The 21,564-nt window shown below is 46.6% G+C and overlaps 1 protein-coding gene across 1 annotated transcript in view; it reads left to right on the top strand.

Moving 5' to 3' along the window:
• The window catches only part of BCAS2 (BCAS2 pre-mRNA processing factor), a 102,730-nt gene that overhangs the window by 10,898 nt on the left and 70,268 nt on the right, over positions 1-21,564 (top strand). The window contains exon 2 of the mRNA XM_063955428.1: positions 21,375-21,467. Within this exon, the coding sequence (XP_063811498.1) occupies positions 21,375-21,467 (93 nt within the window). The remainder of the gene's footprint in view (positions 1-21,374; positions 21,468-21,564) is intronic.

Raw genomic sequence — 21,564 nt, 5'->3', positions numbered from 1 at the left:
GCCTTTTCGGCGTCTGTAGATAGTAAAACTGTAGAAGTTCGACTTTCAGAGGCCAAATGGATAAGGCTAAGGATCTTTGTAGTATTATCTTTAGCCTCGCGGCCTGGGACAAAGCCCACTTGATCACTGTGAATAAGGGATGGGAGGAATTTGTTCAATCTGAGAGCCATCAATTTTGCAAAAAGTTTAAGATCCACATTGAGCAAGGATATGGGTCTATAACTGGAGCACACTGAGGGGTCCTTCCCTGGTTTAGGAATCACAGTGATTTGGGCTGCCAGGGATTGATCGGAGAAATGGGTATCAGCCGAGATGGAGTTAAAGGCCTGTAATAATCTGGGGGCAAGAATATCTTTAAAAATCTTATGGTAAGTGGCGGTAAAACCGTCCGGGCCCGGACTTTTACCCGAGGGCGTAGAGGATATAACTTGTTCAACCTCTTGTAAGGTAAAGGATTCTTCTAAGGAGTCTCGATCAGAAAGAGACAATTTAGGGTACGCCACTTTAACCAAATATTTCTTGGATCTGAGCAGATTAGAAAGGGGATCGTGGGCCGGAGAGAGATCGCCTAGGTTATATAAGGCATTATAATAATGGTTAAAGCATGCTGCTATCTCAGGCGTTTTAAAGCAGATAGAGCCCGCACCATTTTTCATAGAGGGAATAAAGGAGGCTGTTTTCTGGGATCTAAGTGCCTGTGCCAACAAACGGCCAGGTTTATTACCCCATCGATAATATTTATTACTACATTTACGCAGAGAGAATTGGGTTTTGTTGTTGAGGATTTTCTTTAGGAGTGCCCGGGCTTCAGACAGATCCACCAACTCGGAGGGGGATAGGGAGGATTTATGGAGGGCCTCTAAAGAATGAATTTTCTGCAATAGGGCGGTGGTTAGGGCCAATCTTTCTTTCTTCACATAAGAGCCTAATTGGATCAATTGGCCCCGGATAACACATTTGTGAGTTTCCCAAATAGTTATTTTGGACACCTCCTCCGTGTCGTTAATGGCAAAATAGTCAGATAACTCCCTATCCAATTCATCTTTGCAAAATTTGTCATGTAGGAGGGGTTCATTAAGGCGCCAAGTCCAATGGCCAGGGGATGGGGCTGAGAGAGACAGGAACACCGGGGCATGGTCCGACCAAGTGATGGAGCCAATGGAGGCGTCTACTAATAATGGGAGGTGTCTATGACTCAGGAACAGATGATCTAAGCGTGAGTAAACCTGGTGGGGGTGAGAGAAAAATGAGAAATCCCGATCAGAAGGGTGTGTGACCCTCCAGGAATCAGCAAGTTGAAGTTCGTGAAAGGCCTTCCTAACCTGTCTGTGTTTTTGTTCAGAAAATTTAGGGGTAGGAGGGGAAGTGTCAATAGATGGATCCATAGACCAATTTAAGTCACCTCCCAGAATAACAATTCCTGTCAAAATGGCTTCAAGACGGGGAAACTGGGACCAAAAGAAAGATAGTTGGCCTTGATTCGGGGCATAGAGAGCTATAAGAGTGTATGTTTGTGAGAATATAGCGCAATTGACCTCCAATAATCTACCGGGGACCAATTTGTGAACTGAAACGTCAGTAATTTGTAAAGATTTAGAAAAAAGTATTGCAACCCCCTTGGATTTACTTTCGGGGTTATTGGAGTAGAATGCAAGAGGAAATCTATGGTTCACAAAAGAGGGGCGGTAGGCAGAGTTCTTAAAGCGTGTCTCCTGTATCAGAGCGACATCCACTCTATCTGACCACAGTGTCCTAAATAGATGGGACCTCTTCTCAGGGACGTTAAGACCTTTAGCATTGATTGAGGCAAATTTAAGTCTACCTGGGATAGGCATCAAATCATATAACAGTACATCGTAGTAGGAGACTTGGATGGGCCACTAAGAAAAAAGAGACAAAGAGCAGAAAAGAAGGAGAGCAAGTCACAGAAAATAGAAACATCAATAACAAGAAAAAACCCGCCATGGGAGGACTGGTAAACGGGTACACCAGAAATCCCATAGGGCACTATGGTCGTGTGCGGGAACGGGGAAAGGGAGTCGCCCCCATAGGCACTATATCAACTAAGAACATATAGAAAAACAGTAACTGACAGTAACTACTAACTGCATAACAGCAAAGTCTCAATAATAATCTCCAGATTTGCAGATGGAACCGAAGAGAATTAGGCAAAACGGGGTAGTAGTAACACGGGTCAGCGTAAAATGTATCTCACCCATTATGCCACATCTGGACAGTTCCACACTCCTGTAAAAAAGAAAAAGTCAATTTTCAAGGCAACAGGAGAAAACACAATCAAGTGGCGGGGGAGTCCTGGCAAGTGATGATGGTTTTAGAGGAATTCCTCTGGGAATTACGTACAACCTGCCATGACGCTCCACTTCCAGAAGGTTGAGGCGGATGCAGATCAGGAGAAACAAAGTCCCAATCAGGAATCTTTATGGGCGGGAGCCCGAGACCGGAGCAGAAAGCGGGAAGGTCGGAGGGAGTATGTAGGGTGTGGATCTTTCCAGAAGAGGAGACCTGAAGGCTAAAAAGGAAGCCCCACCGGTATTTCAATTGACGCTTGCGGAGTTCCTCTGTGAGGGGACGGAGGGACTTTCGTTGTTGAAGTGTGTGCCAGGAGAAATCTTGGAAGATGGCAATTGGGTCGCCATTAAAGTCCAGGCCATCTAGGCGGCGCACTTTGCCCATAATTTCCTCTTTCTGAGCGTAGTAATGCAAACGGCATATGACATCCCTGGGTCAGTCAGTAGGGAGCCCTCTTGGTTTAAGGGCACGGTGAGCTCTGTCGAAGGTTATGGTGTTAGCCGGATCCTTGCCCAGGACTGTTAAATATTTTCGTCAGAGCGTCCACTAAATCTGTCTGGGGGACATCCTCGGGAATACCTCTCACCCGGATATTATTTCTCCTACCCCTATTATCCAAATCCAACACACGGGACCGCAGCGACCGGATTTCATCTGATTGAGCCTTGATAATGATCGTCAGGGATCCCATAAAGACATCCGCAGAATCACGATGGTCCTCCAATGCGGTCACCCTGTCAGAAAGTTGTGAGATGTCCTGTTTGATAGATGCCAACTCTCTACGCATGGTATCCTGGAGATCCTGCTCAGTGGGTAGAGTTTTCATGAACCTCACAATGTCCTGGAGAGCGGTATCGCTCTGAACGGGCGGAGTAGGTTGATCCATCACTGAGGAGGCAGGAGAGGTGGAGTGACAGGAAGAGGGACATGACGGAGAGAGATCTCCAGAGAGTGTAGCAGGAGTAGGTTGTAGGAATGATCTCATTCCCGGTTGGGTTGCGGTCTCCCTAGATTGCGTTGTATTACCTTTCTTTTTCCCGGACCTGACCATGCTGAGAGTAGGACAGATGATTAAGCGAGGTCATGAGGTAGAGAGACGAATTGCAAGGGAACTGCTCAGTACGCTGTTAAGTGCCTTCAGTATGGTGACTCTCAGTGGAATGGCATTAGCACGCCATTAACCAATTTTCAACCGATAGGGCAGCAAGGATACAATGGAAACAGGGTTCCTCATGCTCCAGGGAGGAGAGGACGGGTGCAGGACAACAACTGTGTCACCGGCACGCAGCAAGCGTCCAGAGATCATTTGCAAAATCTGTCAAGTAGGTCTAAGGGCAATGGAATTACAAAAATGAGTCAGTGTGTCAATAAGAGCCACTAGGGGGAGCTCCAACCCAGCTAATAGACTGCACAAGGAAAATGAACAGCAAGGAAAGGTTAATTTCACAGGAACAGCACTAGTCCCGGTGGGGACAAATAGCCCTCTAACTAATGGTGGGACAAAGAGAGGGGGCATCAGCAGTAGGGGCAATGGAGAGGTCTCACCCAATCATGTGGCCGGTTCCCAGCTGCAGCAGTGTTCTCCTGATCCAGGGAAAGATGGCCCCCAGGTGTGCAAGCAGGAGAGGGAGGCCGCAGCAGGCAATCCTCTCCGCACCTCTCTGTACTGCAGAGGCAGGAGAACTGAGGTCGGGTGACGGGGAGAGCTCCAACGTCGGGCGCCGAGCCCAGAGGTAGAAGCCGCAGCAGGGTCACGTGATGCGGGCGGAGATTGGAGCCGCGGCCGTGGTTGAGTGCGGCTGTGCGGACAGCAGGAGGAGAGGCTAGCTGGCGGCAGGGCCGGTGCTGAGGACGGTCTCACGGTGCTTGCAGGTAGAGGAACACAGCAGAGGGGTCGCGGGGCGGGAGAGGAACCAGGCCGCACCGCGGGTGTCACCAGCCGGATAGAGAGGGAAATTGAGTCCTCGGCTTCAGGAGAGGAGACAGGCCGCAACCACCCCCCCCCCCCCGTCTCCCCGAGCCCGTCTCCTGTGACAGGGAAGGTGTCCTGGCGCCCAGGGGGTGTATGGTGTATGTGGATGCAGTAGGAAGGGGAGTAAGCCACAATAAAGGGGTTTATATGGCTATTAAAGCAGGAGCCCACACAAAGCTTATCCTTCCTCAATGGCAGCCAAGCCACGCCCCCACGAGGCTGCAAATTTTATGAGCGAGGCTGTTAAGGAATTGTGTAAGATAAATGGCCGCACTACTGCTATGGCTGTCTCAGTACGCAGAGCTCTGTGGTTACGTCAATGGGTGGCGGACGCGGATTCCAAAAAGGATGTAGAAAATCTTCCCTTTACGGATGATGCCTTGTTTGGATACGAATTAAGATAAGAAAAGGCATTGGGTGGGGATAGAAAATGGTGTACTGGGTTAATCCCAAAGGGGGATGAATACTTAATTATATGGGCTAGATAAAGTGGTTAATATGCGTTAACAGATTATAGTCCTTAAATGACCAGAACTTATTTATGTAGCAGGTATTTATGTAACCGGTGGTGCTCCCAGGAGTTGTTGTTGTGAGGTGTTGGGTACACTTGAAAATGTATTTCTTATAGGGACCTCTCCACTGTACTCTCATTAACCTCTGCCAACCCATGGGCATGTGAAAGGTTAAAAGCAGATACAGGTCTTTGTGGTTTATACGTGTGCCAAGCACGGTTCTCTCATTGCAGATTCTATGCTAATTAGCAGATATGCAAAAGCAGAAACCGGGTACACTGTTTATACCCCTCTTCCTTCTGACCTTTATATCCTCTTTCTCAAATGTGTGTGTATGTGTGTGTGTGTGTGTGTGTGTGTGTATATATATATATATATATATATATATATATATATATATATATATATATATATATATATATTTCTCTGACGTCCTAGTGGATGCTGGGACTCCGTCAGGACCATGGGGATTAGCGGCTCCGCAGGAGACAGGGCACAAAAATAAAAGCTTTAGGACTAGGTGGTGTGCACTGGCTCCTCCCCCTATGACCCTCCTCCAAGCCTCAGTTAGGTTTTTGTGCCCGTCCGAGCAGGGTGCAATCTAGGTGGCTCTCCTAAAGAGCTGCTTAGAAAAAGTTATTAGGTTTTTTATTTTCAGTGAGTCCTGCTGGCAACAGGCTCACTGCAGCGAGGGACTTAGGGGAGAAGAAGTGAACTCACCTGCGTGCAGGATGGATTGGCTTCTTAGGCTACTGGACACCATTAGCTCCAGAGGGATCGAACACAGGCCCAGCCATGGAGTCCGGTCCCGGAGCCGCGCCGCCGACCCCCTTGCAGATGCCGAAAAGTGAAGAGGTCCAGAAACCGGCGGCAGAAGACTTTTCAGTCTTCATGAGGTAGCGCACAGCACTGCAGCTGTGCGCCATAGTTGTCAGCACACTTCACACCAGCGGTCACTGAGGGTGCAGGGCGCTGGGGGGGGCGCCCTGGGCAGCAATGATAATACCTTGTTCTGGCTAAAAATACATCACATATAGCCCCTGGGGCTATATGGATGTATTTAACCCCTGCCAGGTCTCACAAACACCGGGAGAAGAGCCCGCCGAAATAGGGGGCGGGGCCTATCTCCTCAGCACACAGCGCCATTTTCCTGCACAGCTCCGCTGCGAGGAAGGCTCCCAGGACTCTCCCCTGCACTGCACTACAGAAACAGGGTAAAAAAACAGAGAGGGGGGGCACTTTTTTGGCGATATTGATATATTAAGCTGCTATAAAGGAAACAACACTTCTGTAGGGTTGTTCCTATATATTTATAGCGCTTGGGTGTGTGCTGGCAAACTCTCCCTCTGTCTCCCCAAAGGGCTAGTGGGGTCCTGTCTTCGATAAGAGCATTCCCTGTGTGTCTGCTGTGTGTCGGTACGTGTGTGTCGACATGTATGAGGACGATGTTGGTGTGGAGGCGGAGCAATTGCCGGTAATGGTGATGTCACCCCCTAGGGAGTCGACACCGGAATGGATGGCTTTGTTTATGGAATTACGTGATAATGTCAGCACGTTACAAAAATCAGTTGACGACATGAGACGGCCGGCAAACCAGTTAGTACCTGTCCAGGCGTCTCAGACACCGTCAGGGGCTGTAAAACGCCCTTTACCTCAGTCGGTCGACACAGACCCAGACACGGACACCGAATCTAGTGTCGACGGTGAAGAAACAAACGTATTTTCCAGTAGGGCCACACGTTATATGATCACGGCAATGAAGGAGGCTTTGCATATCTCTGATACTGCAAGTACCACAAAAAGGGGTATTATGTGGGGTCTGAAAAAATTACCTGTAGTTTTTCCTGAATCGGAGGAATTGAATGAAGTGTGTGATGAAGCGTGGGTTAACCCCGATAGAAAACTGCTAATTTCAAAGAAGTTATTGGCATTATATCCTTTCCCGCCAGAGGTTAGGGCGCGCTGGGAAACACCCCCTAGGGTGGATAAGGCACTCACACGCTTATCAAAACAAGTGGCGTTACCGTCTCCTGAAACGGCCGCCCTCAAGGATCCAGCTGATAGGAGGCTGGAAACTACCCTGTAAAGTATATACACTCATACTGGTGTTATACTGCGACCAGCCATCGCCTCAGCATGGATGTGCAGTGCTGGGGTGGTTTGGTCGGATTCCCTGACTGAAAATATTGATACCCTGGATAGGGACAGTATTTTATTGACTATAGAGCAATTAAAGGATGCTTTTCTTTATATGCGAGATGCTCAGAGGGATATTTGCACTCTGGCATCGAGAGTAAGTGCGTTGTCCATATCTGCCAGAAGAAGTTTATGGACGCGACAGTGGTCAGGTGATGCGGATTCCAAACGGCATATGGAAGTATTGCCGTATAAAGGGGAGGAATTATTTGGGGTCGGTCTATCGGATTTGGTGGCCACGGCAACAGCCGGGAAATCCACCTTTTTACCTCAGGTCCCCTCCCAACAGAAAAAGACACCGTCTTTTCAGCCGCAGTCCTTTCGTTCCTATAAGAACAAGCGGGCAAAAGGACAGTCATATCTGCCCCGAGGCAAAGGAAAGGGTAAGAGAGTGCACCAAGCAGCTCCCTCCCAGGAGCAGAAGCCCTCCCCGGCTTCTGCAAAGCCCTCAGCATGACGTTGGGGCTTTACAAGCGGACTCAGGGGCGGTGGGGGGTCGACTCAAGAATTTCAGCGCACAGTGGGCTCACTCACAGGTGGACCCCTGGATCCTGCAGGTAGTATCTCAGGGTTACAGGTTGGAATTCGAGAAGTCTCCCCCTCGCCGGTTCCTAAAGTCTGCTCTGCCAACGTCTCCCTCAGACAGGGCGACGGTATTGGAAGCCATTCACAAGCTGTATTCTCAGCAGGTGATAGTCAAGGTACCCCTCCTACAACAGGGAAAGGGGTATTATTCCACACTATTTGTGGTACCGAAGCCGGACGGCTCGGTAAGACCTATTCTAAATCTGAAATCTTTGAACCTGTACATACAAAAATTCAAGTTTAAGATGGAGTCACTCAGAGCAGTGATAGCGAATCTGGAAGAAGGGGACTTTATGGTGTCCCTGGACATCAAGGATGCTTACCTGCATGTCCCAATTTGCCCTTCACATCAAGGGTACCTCAGGTTCGTGGTGCAAAACTGTCATTATCAGTTTCAGACGCTGCCGTTTGGATTGTCCACGGCACCTCGGGTCTTTACCAAGGTAATGGCCGAAATGATGTTTCTTCTGCAAAGAAAAGGCGTATTAATTATCCCTTACTTGGACGATCTCCTGATAAGGGCAAGGTCCAGAGAACAGCTGGAGGACGTAGTAGCACTAACCCAAGTAGTGCTGCAACAGCACGGGTGGATTCTGAATTTTCCAAAATCTCAATTGACCCCGACGACACGTCTGCTGTTCCTGGGAATGATTCTGGACACGGTTCAGAAAAAGGTGTTTCTTCCGGAGGAGAAAGCCAGGGAGTTATCCGAACTTGTCAGGAACCTCCTAAAACCAGGAAAAGTGTCTGTGCATCAATGCACAAGAGTCCTGGGAAAGATGGTGGCTTCTTACGAAGCGATTCCATTCGGCAGATTCCACGCACGAACTTTTCAGTGGGGTCTGCTGGACAAATGGTCCGGATCGCATCTGCAGATGCATCAGCGGATAACTTTGTCTCCACGGACAAGGGTGTCTCTTCTGTGGTGGTTGCAGAGTGCTCATCTGTTAGAGGGCCGCAGATTCGGCATACAGGACTGGGTCCTGGTGACCACGGATGCCAGTCTGAGAGGCTGGGGAGCGGTCACACAGGGAAGAAACTTCCAGGGAGTTTGGTCAAGCCTGGAGATGTCTCTTCACATAAATATACTGGAGCTAAGAGCGATTTACAATGCTCTAAGCCTGGCAAAACCCCTGCTTCAGGGTCAGCCGGTGTTGATCCAGTCGGACAACATCACGGCAGTCGCCCACGTAAACAGACAGGGCGGCACAAGAAGCAGGAGGGCAATGGCAGAAGCTGCAAGGATTCTTCGCTGGGCGGAAGATCATGTGATAGCACTGTCAGCAGTGTTCATTCCGGGAGTGGACAACTGGGAAGCGGACTTCCTCAGCAGACACGATCTACACCCGGGAGAGTGGGGACTTCATCCAGAAGTCTTCCACATGATTGTGAACCGTTGGGAAAAACCAAAGGTGGATATGATGGCGTCCCGCCTCAACAAAAAACTGGACAGGTATTGCGCCAGGTCAAGAGACCCTCAGGCAATAGCTGTGGACGCTCTGGTAACACCGTGGGTGTTCCAGTCAGTGTATGTGTTTCCTCCTCTGCCTCTCATACCAAAAGTACTGAGAATTATACGGCAAAGGGGAGTAAGAACGATACTCGTGGCTCCGGATTGGCCAAGAAGAACTTGGTACCCGGAACTTCAGGAGATGCTCACGGAAGATCCGTGGCCTCTACCTCTAAGACGGGACCTGCTTCAGCAGGGACCGTGTCTATTCCAAGACTTACCGCGGCTGCGTTTGACGGCATGGCGGTTGAACGCTGAATTCTAAGGGAAAAAGGCATTCCGGAAGAGGTCATCCCTACCCTGGTAAAAGCCAGGAAGGAGGTGACTGCACAACATTATCACTGCATTTGGAGAAAATATGTTGCGTGGTGTGAGGCCAGGAAGGCCCCGACGGAGGAATTTCAACTGGGTCGATTCCTACATTTCCTGCAAACAGGATTGTCTATGGGCCTCAAATTAGGGTCCATTAAGGTTCAAATTTCGGCCCTGTCGATTTTCTTCCAGAAAGAATTGGCTTCAGTTCCTGAAGTCCAGACTTTTGTAAAAGGAGTACTACATATACAGCCCCCGGTTGTGGCTCCGTGGGATCTTAATGTAGTTTTGAATTTTCTCAAATCCCATTGGTTTGAGCCACTCAAATCGGTGGATTTGAAATATCTTACATGGAAAGTAACCATGCTACTGGCCCTGGCTTCAGCCAGGAGAGTGTCAGAATTGGCGGCTTTATCGTATAAAAGCCCATATCTGATTTTCCATTCGGACAGGGCAGAACTGCGGACGCGTCCTCAGTTTCTGCCTAAGGTGGTTTCAGTGTTTCACCTGAACCAGCCTATTGTGGTGCCTGCGGCTACTAGCGATTTGGAGGATTCCAAGTTGCTGGACGTTGTCAGGGCATTGAAAATGGGTTCACTACGGGTGGCCGGCGGTCGGGCTCCCGGCGACCAGCATCCCGGCGCCGGGAGCCCGACCGCCGGCTTACCGACAGCTTGGCGAGCGCAAATGAGCCCCTTGCGGGCTCGCTGCGCTCGCCACGCTACGGGCACGGTGGCGCGCTACGCGCGCCACACTATTTTATTCTCCCTCTATGGGGGTCGTGGACCCCCACGAGGGAAAATAAGTGTCGGTAAGCCGGCGGTCGGGCTCCCGGCGCCGGTATACTGAGCGCCGGGAGCCCGACCGCCGGCAAACAGAAGACCACCCATTGAAAATATATATTTCAAGGACGGCTGGAGTCAGAAAATCTGACTCTCTGTTTATACTGTGTGCACCCAACAAGCTGGGTGCTCCTGCTTCTAAGCAGACGATTGCTCGTTGGATTTGTAGCACAATTCAACTTGCACATTCTGTGGCAGGCCTGCCACAGCCTAAATCTATCAAGGCCCATTCCACAAGGAAGGTGGGCTCATCTTGGGCGGTTGCCCGAGGGGTCTCGGCATTACAACTCTGCCGAGCAGCTACGTGGTCGGGGGAGAACACGTTTGTAAAATTCTACAAATTTGATACCCTGGCTAAAGAGGACCTGGAGTTCTCTCATTCGGTGCTGCAGAGTCATCCGCACTCTCCCGCCCGTTTGGGAGCTTTGGTATAATCCCCATGGTCCTGACGGAGTCCCAGCATCCACTAGGACGTCAGAGAAAATAAGATTTTACTTACCGATAAATCTATTTCTCGTAGTCCGTAGTGGATGCTGGGCGCCCATCCCAAGTGCGGATTGTCTGCAATACTTGTACATAGTTATTGTTACAAAAAAAAAAAATCGGGTTGTTATTGTTGTGAGCCGTCTGTTCAGAGGCTCCTACGTTTGTCATACTGTTAACTGGGTTCAGATCACAGGTTGTACGGTGTGATTGGTGTGGCTGGTATGAGTCTTACCCGGGATTCAAAATCCTTCCTTATTGTGTACGCTCGTCCGGGCACAGTATCCTAACTGAGGCTTGGAGGAGGGTCATAGGGGGAGGAGCCAGTGCACACCACCTAGTCCTAAAGCTTTTATTTTTGTGCCCTGTCTCCTGCGGAGCCGCTAATCCCCATGGTCCTGACGGAGTCCCAGCATCCACTACGGACTACGAGAAATAGATTTATCGGTAAGTAAAATCTTATATATATTATTATATATATATTATTATATATATTTTATTTATATTGCAGGACCATGAGATATTTAAACAACTCAGTTCTCCTTGTTATGCCTTGCTACTGTAACCAGTGTGTTTTAGCAACATATGTTTCCAATTGATAATGTTACAGTGAGTAGCAGCTAACCACCTTGATTCTATTCAGGGACTTGTCAAGCCGCATACTGTTATATTGTTGCACATTAAGTGACAATTGAGAATATTTAGTAAATACTGGGTTGAATGAAATCCAGTAACAGAATTTTTAAGAAAAACACAATTAAAGGAACACTTTATTTAGGTAAACATAATTTTTACAGGAGAGAGTCCATTAAACACGGCTTTATCTGTGTGTGTGCCAATATTTTGTTACATGATATGTCTGTGTGGTCACTTTGAAGTCATATTATAAGTTAAATTTTAATCTAATTAAGAGTGCCTCAACAAAGAGAGTTGTCTTTTTGATTTCTTATCTCTATTGGAGATGAATTAAAAAAGTGGATCTCCCAAGCAACGGCGGGTAAGTCTACCTATCTGCTGTCGACTGTGCCACCTGCTGGACTTTCTTATACCGGACCCTCCTTGCAGGCCTTTCGTGTGGCAAGGTTCAGAGGCAGGGGCCAAGGGGTCTCCACCACTTCCAGAGGATCTCGTAAGTCCTGTAAACTGCACCTGCTGTCTCCCTGGACCAGACCACCAGATCCCCTGCCGCTAAGCCTTCCGCGTGACGGTTGGCCCCAGCGACAAGGTAACTTTCAGGTAGGTGCTCACCTTCAACACTTCGCCCACGTGTGGGCGGTGTCCTGCCGGGATCCTTGGGTGAGGGACCTCATTTGCTACGGATACCGGCTGGAATTTCAAGCACTCCCTCCTCACAGGTTTTTCAAGTCAGACTTACCAACTTTACCCACAGCAAGTTACCTTGCAAGAGGCTATTCGAAAACTTTTGCAGACAGGGGTGGTAGTTTCTGTACCTCCTCTGTTACGCAACAGGGGTTTTTACTCCAGTCTTTTTGTCATTCCCGAACCAGACGGTTCGGTGCGCCCCATCTTGAACCTGAAGTCTCTAAACCTGTATCTGCGGGTGTTCAAATTCAAGATGGAGTCCCTGCGGGTGGTGATATCCGCTCTGGAGGAGGGGGAGTTCCTGGTGTCTCTGGATGTCAAGGATGCTTACCTACACATTCCCATGTGGCCCCCTCATCAGGCTCAGGTTCGCCATCTTGGACGACCATTTCCAGTTTCAGGACTTACCCTTTGGATTATCCACAGCTCCAAGGGTCTTCACCAAGGTCATGGCAGAGATGATGCTGCAGCTGTGTATGATGAGAGTGAACATAGTCCCCTATTTGGACGATCTCCTAAGAAAGGCGGTGTCCAGCATCGATCTAACTACTCGCCTACTCACGGATCATGGGTAGATCCTAAATTTTCAGAAATCTCACCTGGAACCGATCCAGCGTCTTCAGTTCCTGGGAATGATACTGGATATGGTATCTCAAAAGGTGTTTCTTGCGATGGACAAGGCCTTGACTATCCAGGCTATGTGATCTGCCCTCGCAGGGTGTCCATACATCTTTTGCATCCGATTACTGGGAAAGATGGTGGCTGCTTACGATGCAATTCAATACGGCAGGTTTCATGCCCAGCCATTTCATCTGGATCTGCTAGACAAATGGTCGGGTTCTTACCTCCATATGCATCAGGAAGTGACCGGATTTCTCTCTTATGGTGGCTTCAAATTCCTCATGTGGTCGAGGCCAGAAGTTTCAATATCCACTCGTGATTCTATTGACAATGGGGAGCGGTGACCCAAAGGGCCCAGTTCCAAGGGTTATTGTCAGTTCGGGAGTCGGCATTACCGATAAACACCACAGTGGAACTCTGGGTAATTTGCAATGCTCTTCTACAAGCCTCCCATCTCCTGAAGGGTCAGGCGATCCAGGTTCAATTGGACAGCGCAACGGCGGTAGCGCACATAAACCGACAAGGGGGAACAAGAAGCAGAGCGGCGATGCAAGAGGTGTCAGAAATCCTCCTCTGGGCGGAGGCCAACGCAAGGGCCATCTCAGCCATATTCATTCCAGGAGTGGACAACTGGGAAGCAGACTTCCTCAGCAGGCACGACCTCTATACGGGGAAATGGGGCCTACATCCCCAGGTGTTTCAACAGTTGATTAGCCGGCGGGGCTGTCCGCAGATAGATCTGATAGCTTTTTGTCTCAACAAGAAGCTATGCCATTACTGTTCCAGAACAAGGGACCCGCTGGCTGTAGCAGTGGACGCACTGACGACACCGTGGACGTACCGGTTTGTGTACCTGTTCCCTCCTCTACCGCTGATCCCAAGGGTGCCTTGAAGACTAAGAAGGTAAAGCGTTCAGGCAGTTCTAATTGCCCCGGATTGGCCTTGATGGGAGTGGTACTCGGACCTCCTGGCCATGTCTCTGGAGGATCCCTGGCATTTGCCACTACAAGACTATCTTCTTCAGCAAGGTCTGTTCATCTATCCAGACTTCATCTATCCAGGCGGCTAAGTTTGACGGAGAGGGAGATTCTAGCGAGAAATGGTCGTCCCTCCCGGGTTATTTCCACCATGGTCCAGGCCAGGAAGATGGTTACGTTGAAACATTATTATCGTATCTGGAAAAAGTATGTTTCCTGGTGTGACAGTAGAAAGGTTTCTCTCGTGGAATTTAGAATTGGTCGTTTTCTACTTTTCCTGCAAGCAGGAGTGGATATGGGCCTATGTTTAGGCTCCATCAAAGTTCAGATTTCGGCGCTCTCTATTTTCTTCCAGAAACAGCTTGCCATGTTACCAGAAATACACACTTTCCTGAAGGGTGTTCTTTATATGCAACCGCCCTTTGTACCTCCCATGGCTCTGTGGGACCTCCAATGTGGTTGTCTTTTCTCCAATCTGACTGGTTTGAACTCTTACATAGGGTGGAGTTGAAATTTCTCACCTGGAAGACGGTAATGTTATTGGCATTGGTGTCTGCCAGGCGTGTCTCTGAATTAGGGGCCTTATCCTGTAAGAGCCCTTATTTGATTTTTCATGAAGACAGGGCGGCACTTAGAACTCGTCCTCAGTTTTTGCCTAAAGTGGTGTCAGCTTTTCATGTGAATCAGCATATTGTAGTTCTGGTGTTATCTGACGCTTCCGTGGGTCCTGAGTCCTTGGATGTGGTCAGGGCTCTGAAGATTTATGTCAAAAGGACGGCCCGTCATTGGGAATCTGACTCAATGTTTGTCCTTTTATGATGCCTCTAAGATTGGTCATCCGGCTTCTAAGCAATCTATTGCTCGTTGGCCCCAGTTGACCATTCAGCAGGCCTATACTTCGGCGGCTCTGCCTTTGCCAACATCTATTCAGGCCCACTCGACGAGGTCTGTGGGCTTTTCCTGGGCACCTGCCTGGGGTGTATCGGCCCTACAGTTGAGCCGAGCTGCAACTTGGTCTGGTTCGAACACGTTTGTTAAATTCTATAGGTTCGATACCTTGGCCAAGGATGACCTTCAGTTTGGTCAGGCGGTTTTACAGGGGTCTCTGTGCTCTCCCCATGGTACTAAAGTACAAGACCCCAGTATCCACTAGGAAGTAAGAGAAGATAGGAATTTAATACCTACCGGTAATTCCTTTTCTCCTAGTCTGTAGTAGATACAGGGCGCCCGCCTCAGTGCTTCGTTCCTGCTTACCTATGTAAGTATTCTGTTGGACCATTGTTGCAGTTCCATTATGTAGTTGGGATAGCCGTGCTATCCGGGTTAAGTTGGTGTTGCTATCCTCTGTGCTGGTTAGCGCCCTCCTTTTGTTCATGGTTGTGTGTTTGGCTTGTTGCCTCACCGCTGTTGTATTGTTCTTCTCTCATATTATGTCCGTCTCCTCGGGCACAGTTTTCCTAGACTGAGTCTGGTAGGGGGGGGGGCATAGAGGAGAGGAGCCGGCACACACATATACACACACTAAAAGTTTTAAAGTGCCAGGCTCTGGACCTGATCCATACCCCATGGTACTAAAGTACAAAACCCCAGTATCCAATACGGACTAGGAGAAAAGAAATTACCAGTAGGTATTGAAAAAATAAAATAAAAATAAATAAATATATATATATATATATATATATATATATATATATATATATATATAATGTCAAAGTCGAAAAATATTGCAGTACACACATCACGTACAAACCACACACACATGCCCGCTGCGCGTGCACTTGTTCTGCCATGCGTGCACATATCCGCAAATTGCGTATGGTCGCACCCGCGGTCCGGCGCATTAGAGCGTGGTACGAGTAATTACAGTGGAATTTGTACTCTCATGGAAAAGCCACAAAGATATATCATAGATCTAATATATATATTGTAAAAATCCCACACTGTCTGATCTTTCTTCTAAATAGCATGAAGGTCAGTCACATATAAATTAAAACTCCCAGAGACTAAAATACAATGGCCTTATTTACACTAAGCTTTGAAATTCTATGAAGAAGGCAAACACCTTTGTTTACTAGGAGAGCAGAGTTTCTATTTTAAACAATGAGTACTGGATTGTCATTGTCTCGCCTGAAGGCAAAAACAAACGAAGAGACAATACCCAGGAACCGAAGCTGTTTAAGAAAATCAATTAACAATAGCTAACCAAAACACAAGACCAGACAGTTAGAAATCTAAGATATTAACATTCATAGTCTAAAACTCATGGAGATGTGGGTGTGTGTATATATATATATATATATATATATATATATATATATATATATATATATATATATATATATATATATATATATATATATATATATATATATATATATATATATATATATATATATATATATATATATATAAATTATCCAAATAATCCGGCACTCCTGGTAATAGTCCAGCCGCCTGTGTGCCTTTGTCCAAACAATGGTATGTAGTACAGTCAGAACAAGTGAATGTTCAGAACAGGACACGGCACTCCAGGACTTATGAATAAATGCTTGTAGTTTAATGTAACAAAAGCCTGCATCAGTGCATTGTCTGGGTGAGCACAACCACAGACAGCTAAGATGCAGGATGGATCTTACATGGCACAGGCATACAAAACACGATGCAGCATTTCGGGACGCATCAGGTCCCTTCCTCAGGTGATGCTAGTGCCCAGCAAACAGCATAAAAAAAAAAAATGCTGTTTGCTGGGCACTAGCACTGATGCAGGCTTTTGTTACATTAAACTACAAGCATTTATTCATAAGTCCTGGAGTGCCGTGTCCTGTTCTGAACATTCACTTGTTCTGACTGTAATATATATATATATATATATATATATATATATATATATATATATATATATATATATATATATATATATATATATATATATATATATATATATATATATATACACACACACACAAAAAAAAACCACAGCACTCACCGCACCAGAAGCGGGGCACAGCTATGCACTTACCACTCACAGGGTGGGGTGCATGTAGCACTGCACTCTCCACCACAGAAGCGGGGTACACAGCTGTACTTACCACTCACAGGGCGGGGTGCATGTAGCCCATGACCACATTGCTCTAATAAATACAAACAGAGAACCCAGCACTCACCAAAGTAAACTCACTTATCCTCAACAATTCAATAAATAAATGATGGGGGTTTAGTTGGTGGATTGGCCAATGCACGGAAGCCCGCATACCGATTTTCAAGGTACCCCACCTTCATGCAGGTCCTACACTATCACAGAGTCTTAAAACCTGACTACCACACTGCTGCATCATCTGCCTGCTAGATGTAATGTGTACCTGCCACAGACTTTATGGCTTTTAAAGGCACACTAGTCACCTATTGCACTGGCTCAAAGATGATTGCTAAAAAACAGCTGAGACAGGTTCAGGATAATAAAGTCCACACAGGGGTGCATGAGAAAGCTAGTGGCCATGGTTAATAAAAGCTAACCATAGATTAACCCCTTCATATACATACAGAGGAAAAACCACAGCACTCACCGCACCAGAAGCGGGGCACAGCTATGCACTTACCACTCACAGGGTGGGGTGCATGTAACACTGCACTCTCCACCACAGAAGCGGGGTACACAGCTGTACTTACCACTCACAGGGCGGGGTGCATGTAGCCCATGACTACATCGCTCTAATAAATACAAACAGAGAACCCAGCACTCACCAAAGTAAACTCACTTATCCTCAACAATTCAATAAATAAATTATGGGGGTTTAGTTGGTGGATTGGCCAATGCACGGAAGCCCGCATACCGATTTTCAAGGTACCCCACCTTCATGCAGGTCCTACACTATCACAGAGTCTTAAAACCTGACTACCACACTGCTGCATCATCTGCAGACTAGTGTGCCTTTAAAAGCCATAAAGTCTGTGGCAGGTACACATTACATCTAGCAGGCAGATGATGCAGCAGTGTGGTAGTCAGGTTTTAAGACTCTGTGATAGTGTAGGAACTGCATGAAGGTGGGGTACCTTGAAAATCGGTATGCGGGCTTCCGTGCATTGGCCAATCCACCAACTAAACCCCCATCATTTATTTATTGAATTGTTGAGGATAAGTGAGTTTACTTTGGTGAGTGCTGGGTTCTCTGTTTGTGTGTGTGTGTGTGTGTGTGTGTGTGTGTATGTGTATATATATATATATATATATATATATATATATATATATATATATATATATATATATATATAAATAAAATTCCTAACAAATTGTAATAGCAGGAGTATGTGTGTGTAGATAGAGATAGATAGATAGATAGATAGATATATATATATATATAGATATATATAGATATATATAGATATATATGTTATGGACATCTTGAGGATTGAAATAGATAATCATATCATGTGTGGGATCATATTGTTCAGAGTCACGTAAACATTAATCTGGTGGGAATAAGAACATTATTATATATTACCTCATTAAGTTATTAATAATACCAGATTTATGTATGATTAATGTGATGGGTTTAACTGGTCATGGGGCGGGAACTCAGATGTAAACAACAGAAACCACATCTCAAGTCCTAGCCATCGCCCACTTCTTGAACTGACCAATGGTCCCCGGTGCACAGGATATGTCCTACCCCCGAACCAATGGAAGAAGAGCACACAGTGTCTATTGTATTATGTTTTGATCTACTGAATAAAGAGCGAGCTGCAGGCCAGGTCACTATCACAGACTCTGAACGCTATCTACCTGATGAGCAGAGGACTGGTCCAGGTTGCGCAAGCGAATATTCTCACGTATGTACATTGACTGTAGCCATTATTCTGTTGTAGATTTATCTTGTTATCCTTGTAGTGTATAATTTGTATTGTTATCCCCTTTCAAATAATCCACTGTGGTGTTAGAACCCACCGGTTAACTACAAATCTGTGTTGTGTCCTCATTTCCCTGCTAAGGTTTAAAGCGTATTACATTACCTAACTGTATAAGGTTTAAAAGTGTATTGATAAGGTGTGTACGCGCTGCGGGTACTTTGTACCGTCAAGGCTGCATAAGGTTTAAGGTGTAACATCATTGCAGTGCTTTGCTGCATAAGGTTTAAAGTGTAATCATATCATTGCATTGTATTACTAATAAGGTTTAAAGTATATCAATTGAGTGTGTACGTGCTGTGTGTACTTTGTACCACCAGCGCGGCGTTTGTACGCAAAGTCCGTACAAGGTACGGGACTCTGTACGCAAATAGCGTACAAAGTGCGTAGCGTGTGTATTAAATCTAGCGGCTGCAGTGGCTCCATGGTAAAGGTGTGATTTAAGGTATAGCTTTGTGTTTTAAGGTAATATCGACATTATCAATATATATATATATTTTATTATTATTATTATTATAATATATATATTTTTTGGGGCCGTTTAGACCAATGGTTTCTAATTATCTACCACTTTCACAAATCAGACTCGGGAAATTGCCGGGTCTAGCACGGCGACAACTTCCCGGGTCTCCTCTCTGTAACCCTGGTCAGAAGCAGGATCACGGTAGGGATGGCCATCGATGATTCAAAAAATGTAGAATACTTTTGCCATCGATGGGGGAGAACCAGATGGTTTCTCTCCATCGATGGAAAGTTATAATCAAATACTTCTTCCCTTCTTTTTTTTATTTTTTATGTGGTGTCGGGACACGGACCATATCCCCGGGTTGATGCATAGACACGGACCATATCCCCGGGTTGATGCATAAACCCGGGATATTGTTGAGTGTCTGAAAGGTAGGGATGACCATCGAGGATTCGAAATCATTGATGTTCTATGACCGATGGGAACTACTTTTACCATCGATGGGGGAGAACCAGATGGTTTCCTGCCATCGATGGTAAAGAGCTATCAATTTTTTTTTTCTTTTTCTCTAGGGTGTCAGGGACACGGAGCATAGCTCCGCCCCCAGACACCTGTGAAGCCACGCCCCCAGGTTCTGATTGGCCCGCGTCTACCTCAGTACTACAGTAATGGGGACCATCGATGGGCAAAACCATTGATGGTTCTTTTACAGATGGTTTCCCACCATCGAAGGTATCCACCGTTGGTACCATTGATGGCAACCCTCGATGGATAACCCACCGATGGCCATCCCTACTGAAAGGGGTCTAAGTGAAACTTACTCTCGGCTAGCCACACTTGTTTCAAATAGATAAGTAACTGACCCCCACCCACCCCTCCCCTTTCCCCCTACAAAAAAAAACAAAAACTTGTGTAATATACATAATTGCCTATGTACTTGTCCTGGAGATAAGCCACACTGTTCAACAGAGAAGTGGTTGGTTCGGGGGTTCAGTGTCCCCATTCACGTTGCCATTTATGTGCTTGTTCTCCTAGATCCTATCCGTTTGATAGATAGACAGTGTCTAGTTAGACAGTCAATAGATAGACACCATATATTAGACAGACATTAGGTCGACAGGGTCAAAAGGTCGACAGGGTCAAAAGGTCGACAGGGTCAAAAGGTCGACAGGGTCAAAAGGTCGACAGGGTCAAAAGGTCGACAGGGTCAAAAGGTCGACAGGGTCAAAAGGTCGACAGGGTCAAAAGGTCGACAGGGTCAAAAGGTCGACAGGGTCAAAAGGTCGACAGGGTCAAAAGGTCGACAGGTCAAAAGGTCGACAGGTCAAAAGGTCGACAGGTCAAAAGGTCGACAGGTCAAAAGGTCGACAGGTCAAAAGGTCGACAGGTCAAAAGGTCGACAGGTCAAAAGGTCGACTGGTCAAAAGGTCGACTGGTCAAAAGGTCGACTGGTCAAAAGGTCGACATGGTCAAAAGGTCGACATGAAAATGGTCGACATAAAAAAGATAGACAAATGTTTTTTTTTAACTGTAACATGTTTTTGGATTATTTCATACTTTCTCTATCCATGTCGGCATAGAGTTGGTTATAAACCTTGTGGCGAGTGCAGCGAGCCCGAAGCGTGGCGAGCCCCGCGAGGGTATGCCTTTCTACAATTGGGGGTCCCAGATGACAAAACTATCCACACAAACCACAAAAATGCAAAAAACATGGTGTCTACCTTTTTCATGTCGACCTTTTGACCCTGTCGACCTTTTGACCCTGTCGACCTTTTGACCCTGTCGACCTTTTGACCCTGTCGACCTTTTGACCCTGTCGACCTTTTCAATGTCGACCTTTTCAATGTCGACCTTTTGACTCTGTCGACCTTTTGACTCTGTCGACCTTTTGACCCTGTCGACCTAATGTCCATCTAACATATGGTGTCTATCTATTGACTGTCTAACTAGACACTATCTATCTTTCATACCGGAACCCTCCTAGATACCATCCAGTGGAGCAATTCAATTTTTTGCTCTGTTCAGGCGTGCATGCAGCCAGGGATACACGTTTCATTTCACTGAAGGTGAAGGCTGAAATGTGCGTAAACACTGTGGTTTCAGTGCCCAAACCTGTACTTCAGACGGGTTAAGCTGATTTGCACGACTAAGCCCGGTACTAATGGGTGCGCATATGGGGCATACGTGCCCAATGGGGACAACAATTGAATAGCCCCGGTGGGCACCCAATACGTTTGGGTGCCTACAAAACAATTGAATCTGCCCCTTTTGAGTTCTATTATGAGAAAAGTGCTATATTATTATTTTGCACAGTGTAAAAATGTCATTGTATTTAGATAACTTATGTTTTGTTTGGTAAATAGGCAGCTGCTTTGGTGGAAGAGGAGACCAGACGATATCGTCCAACAAAAAATTACCTAAGCTACTTACCAACTCCAGATTACTCTGCATTTGAGGTATGACACTTCACTTTAATCTGCTTTCCGCCTTGTTATAATTTTTTTCAGAATCTGTGCATGTTTAATCCATTCAGATTTGTGAGTTATTGCAATT

This window comes from Pseudophryne corroboree, chromosome 2, assembly GCF_028390025.1.
Source record: "Pseudophryne corroboree isolate aPseCor3 chromosome 2, aPseCor3.hap2, whole genome shotgun sequence".
Classification (NCBI taxonomy): domain Eukaryota; kingdom Metazoa; phylum Chordata; class Amphibia; order Anura; family Myobatrachidae; genus Pseudophryne; species Pseudophryne corroboree.
This window is presented reverse-complemented; position numbering and strand designations above follow the sequence as displayed.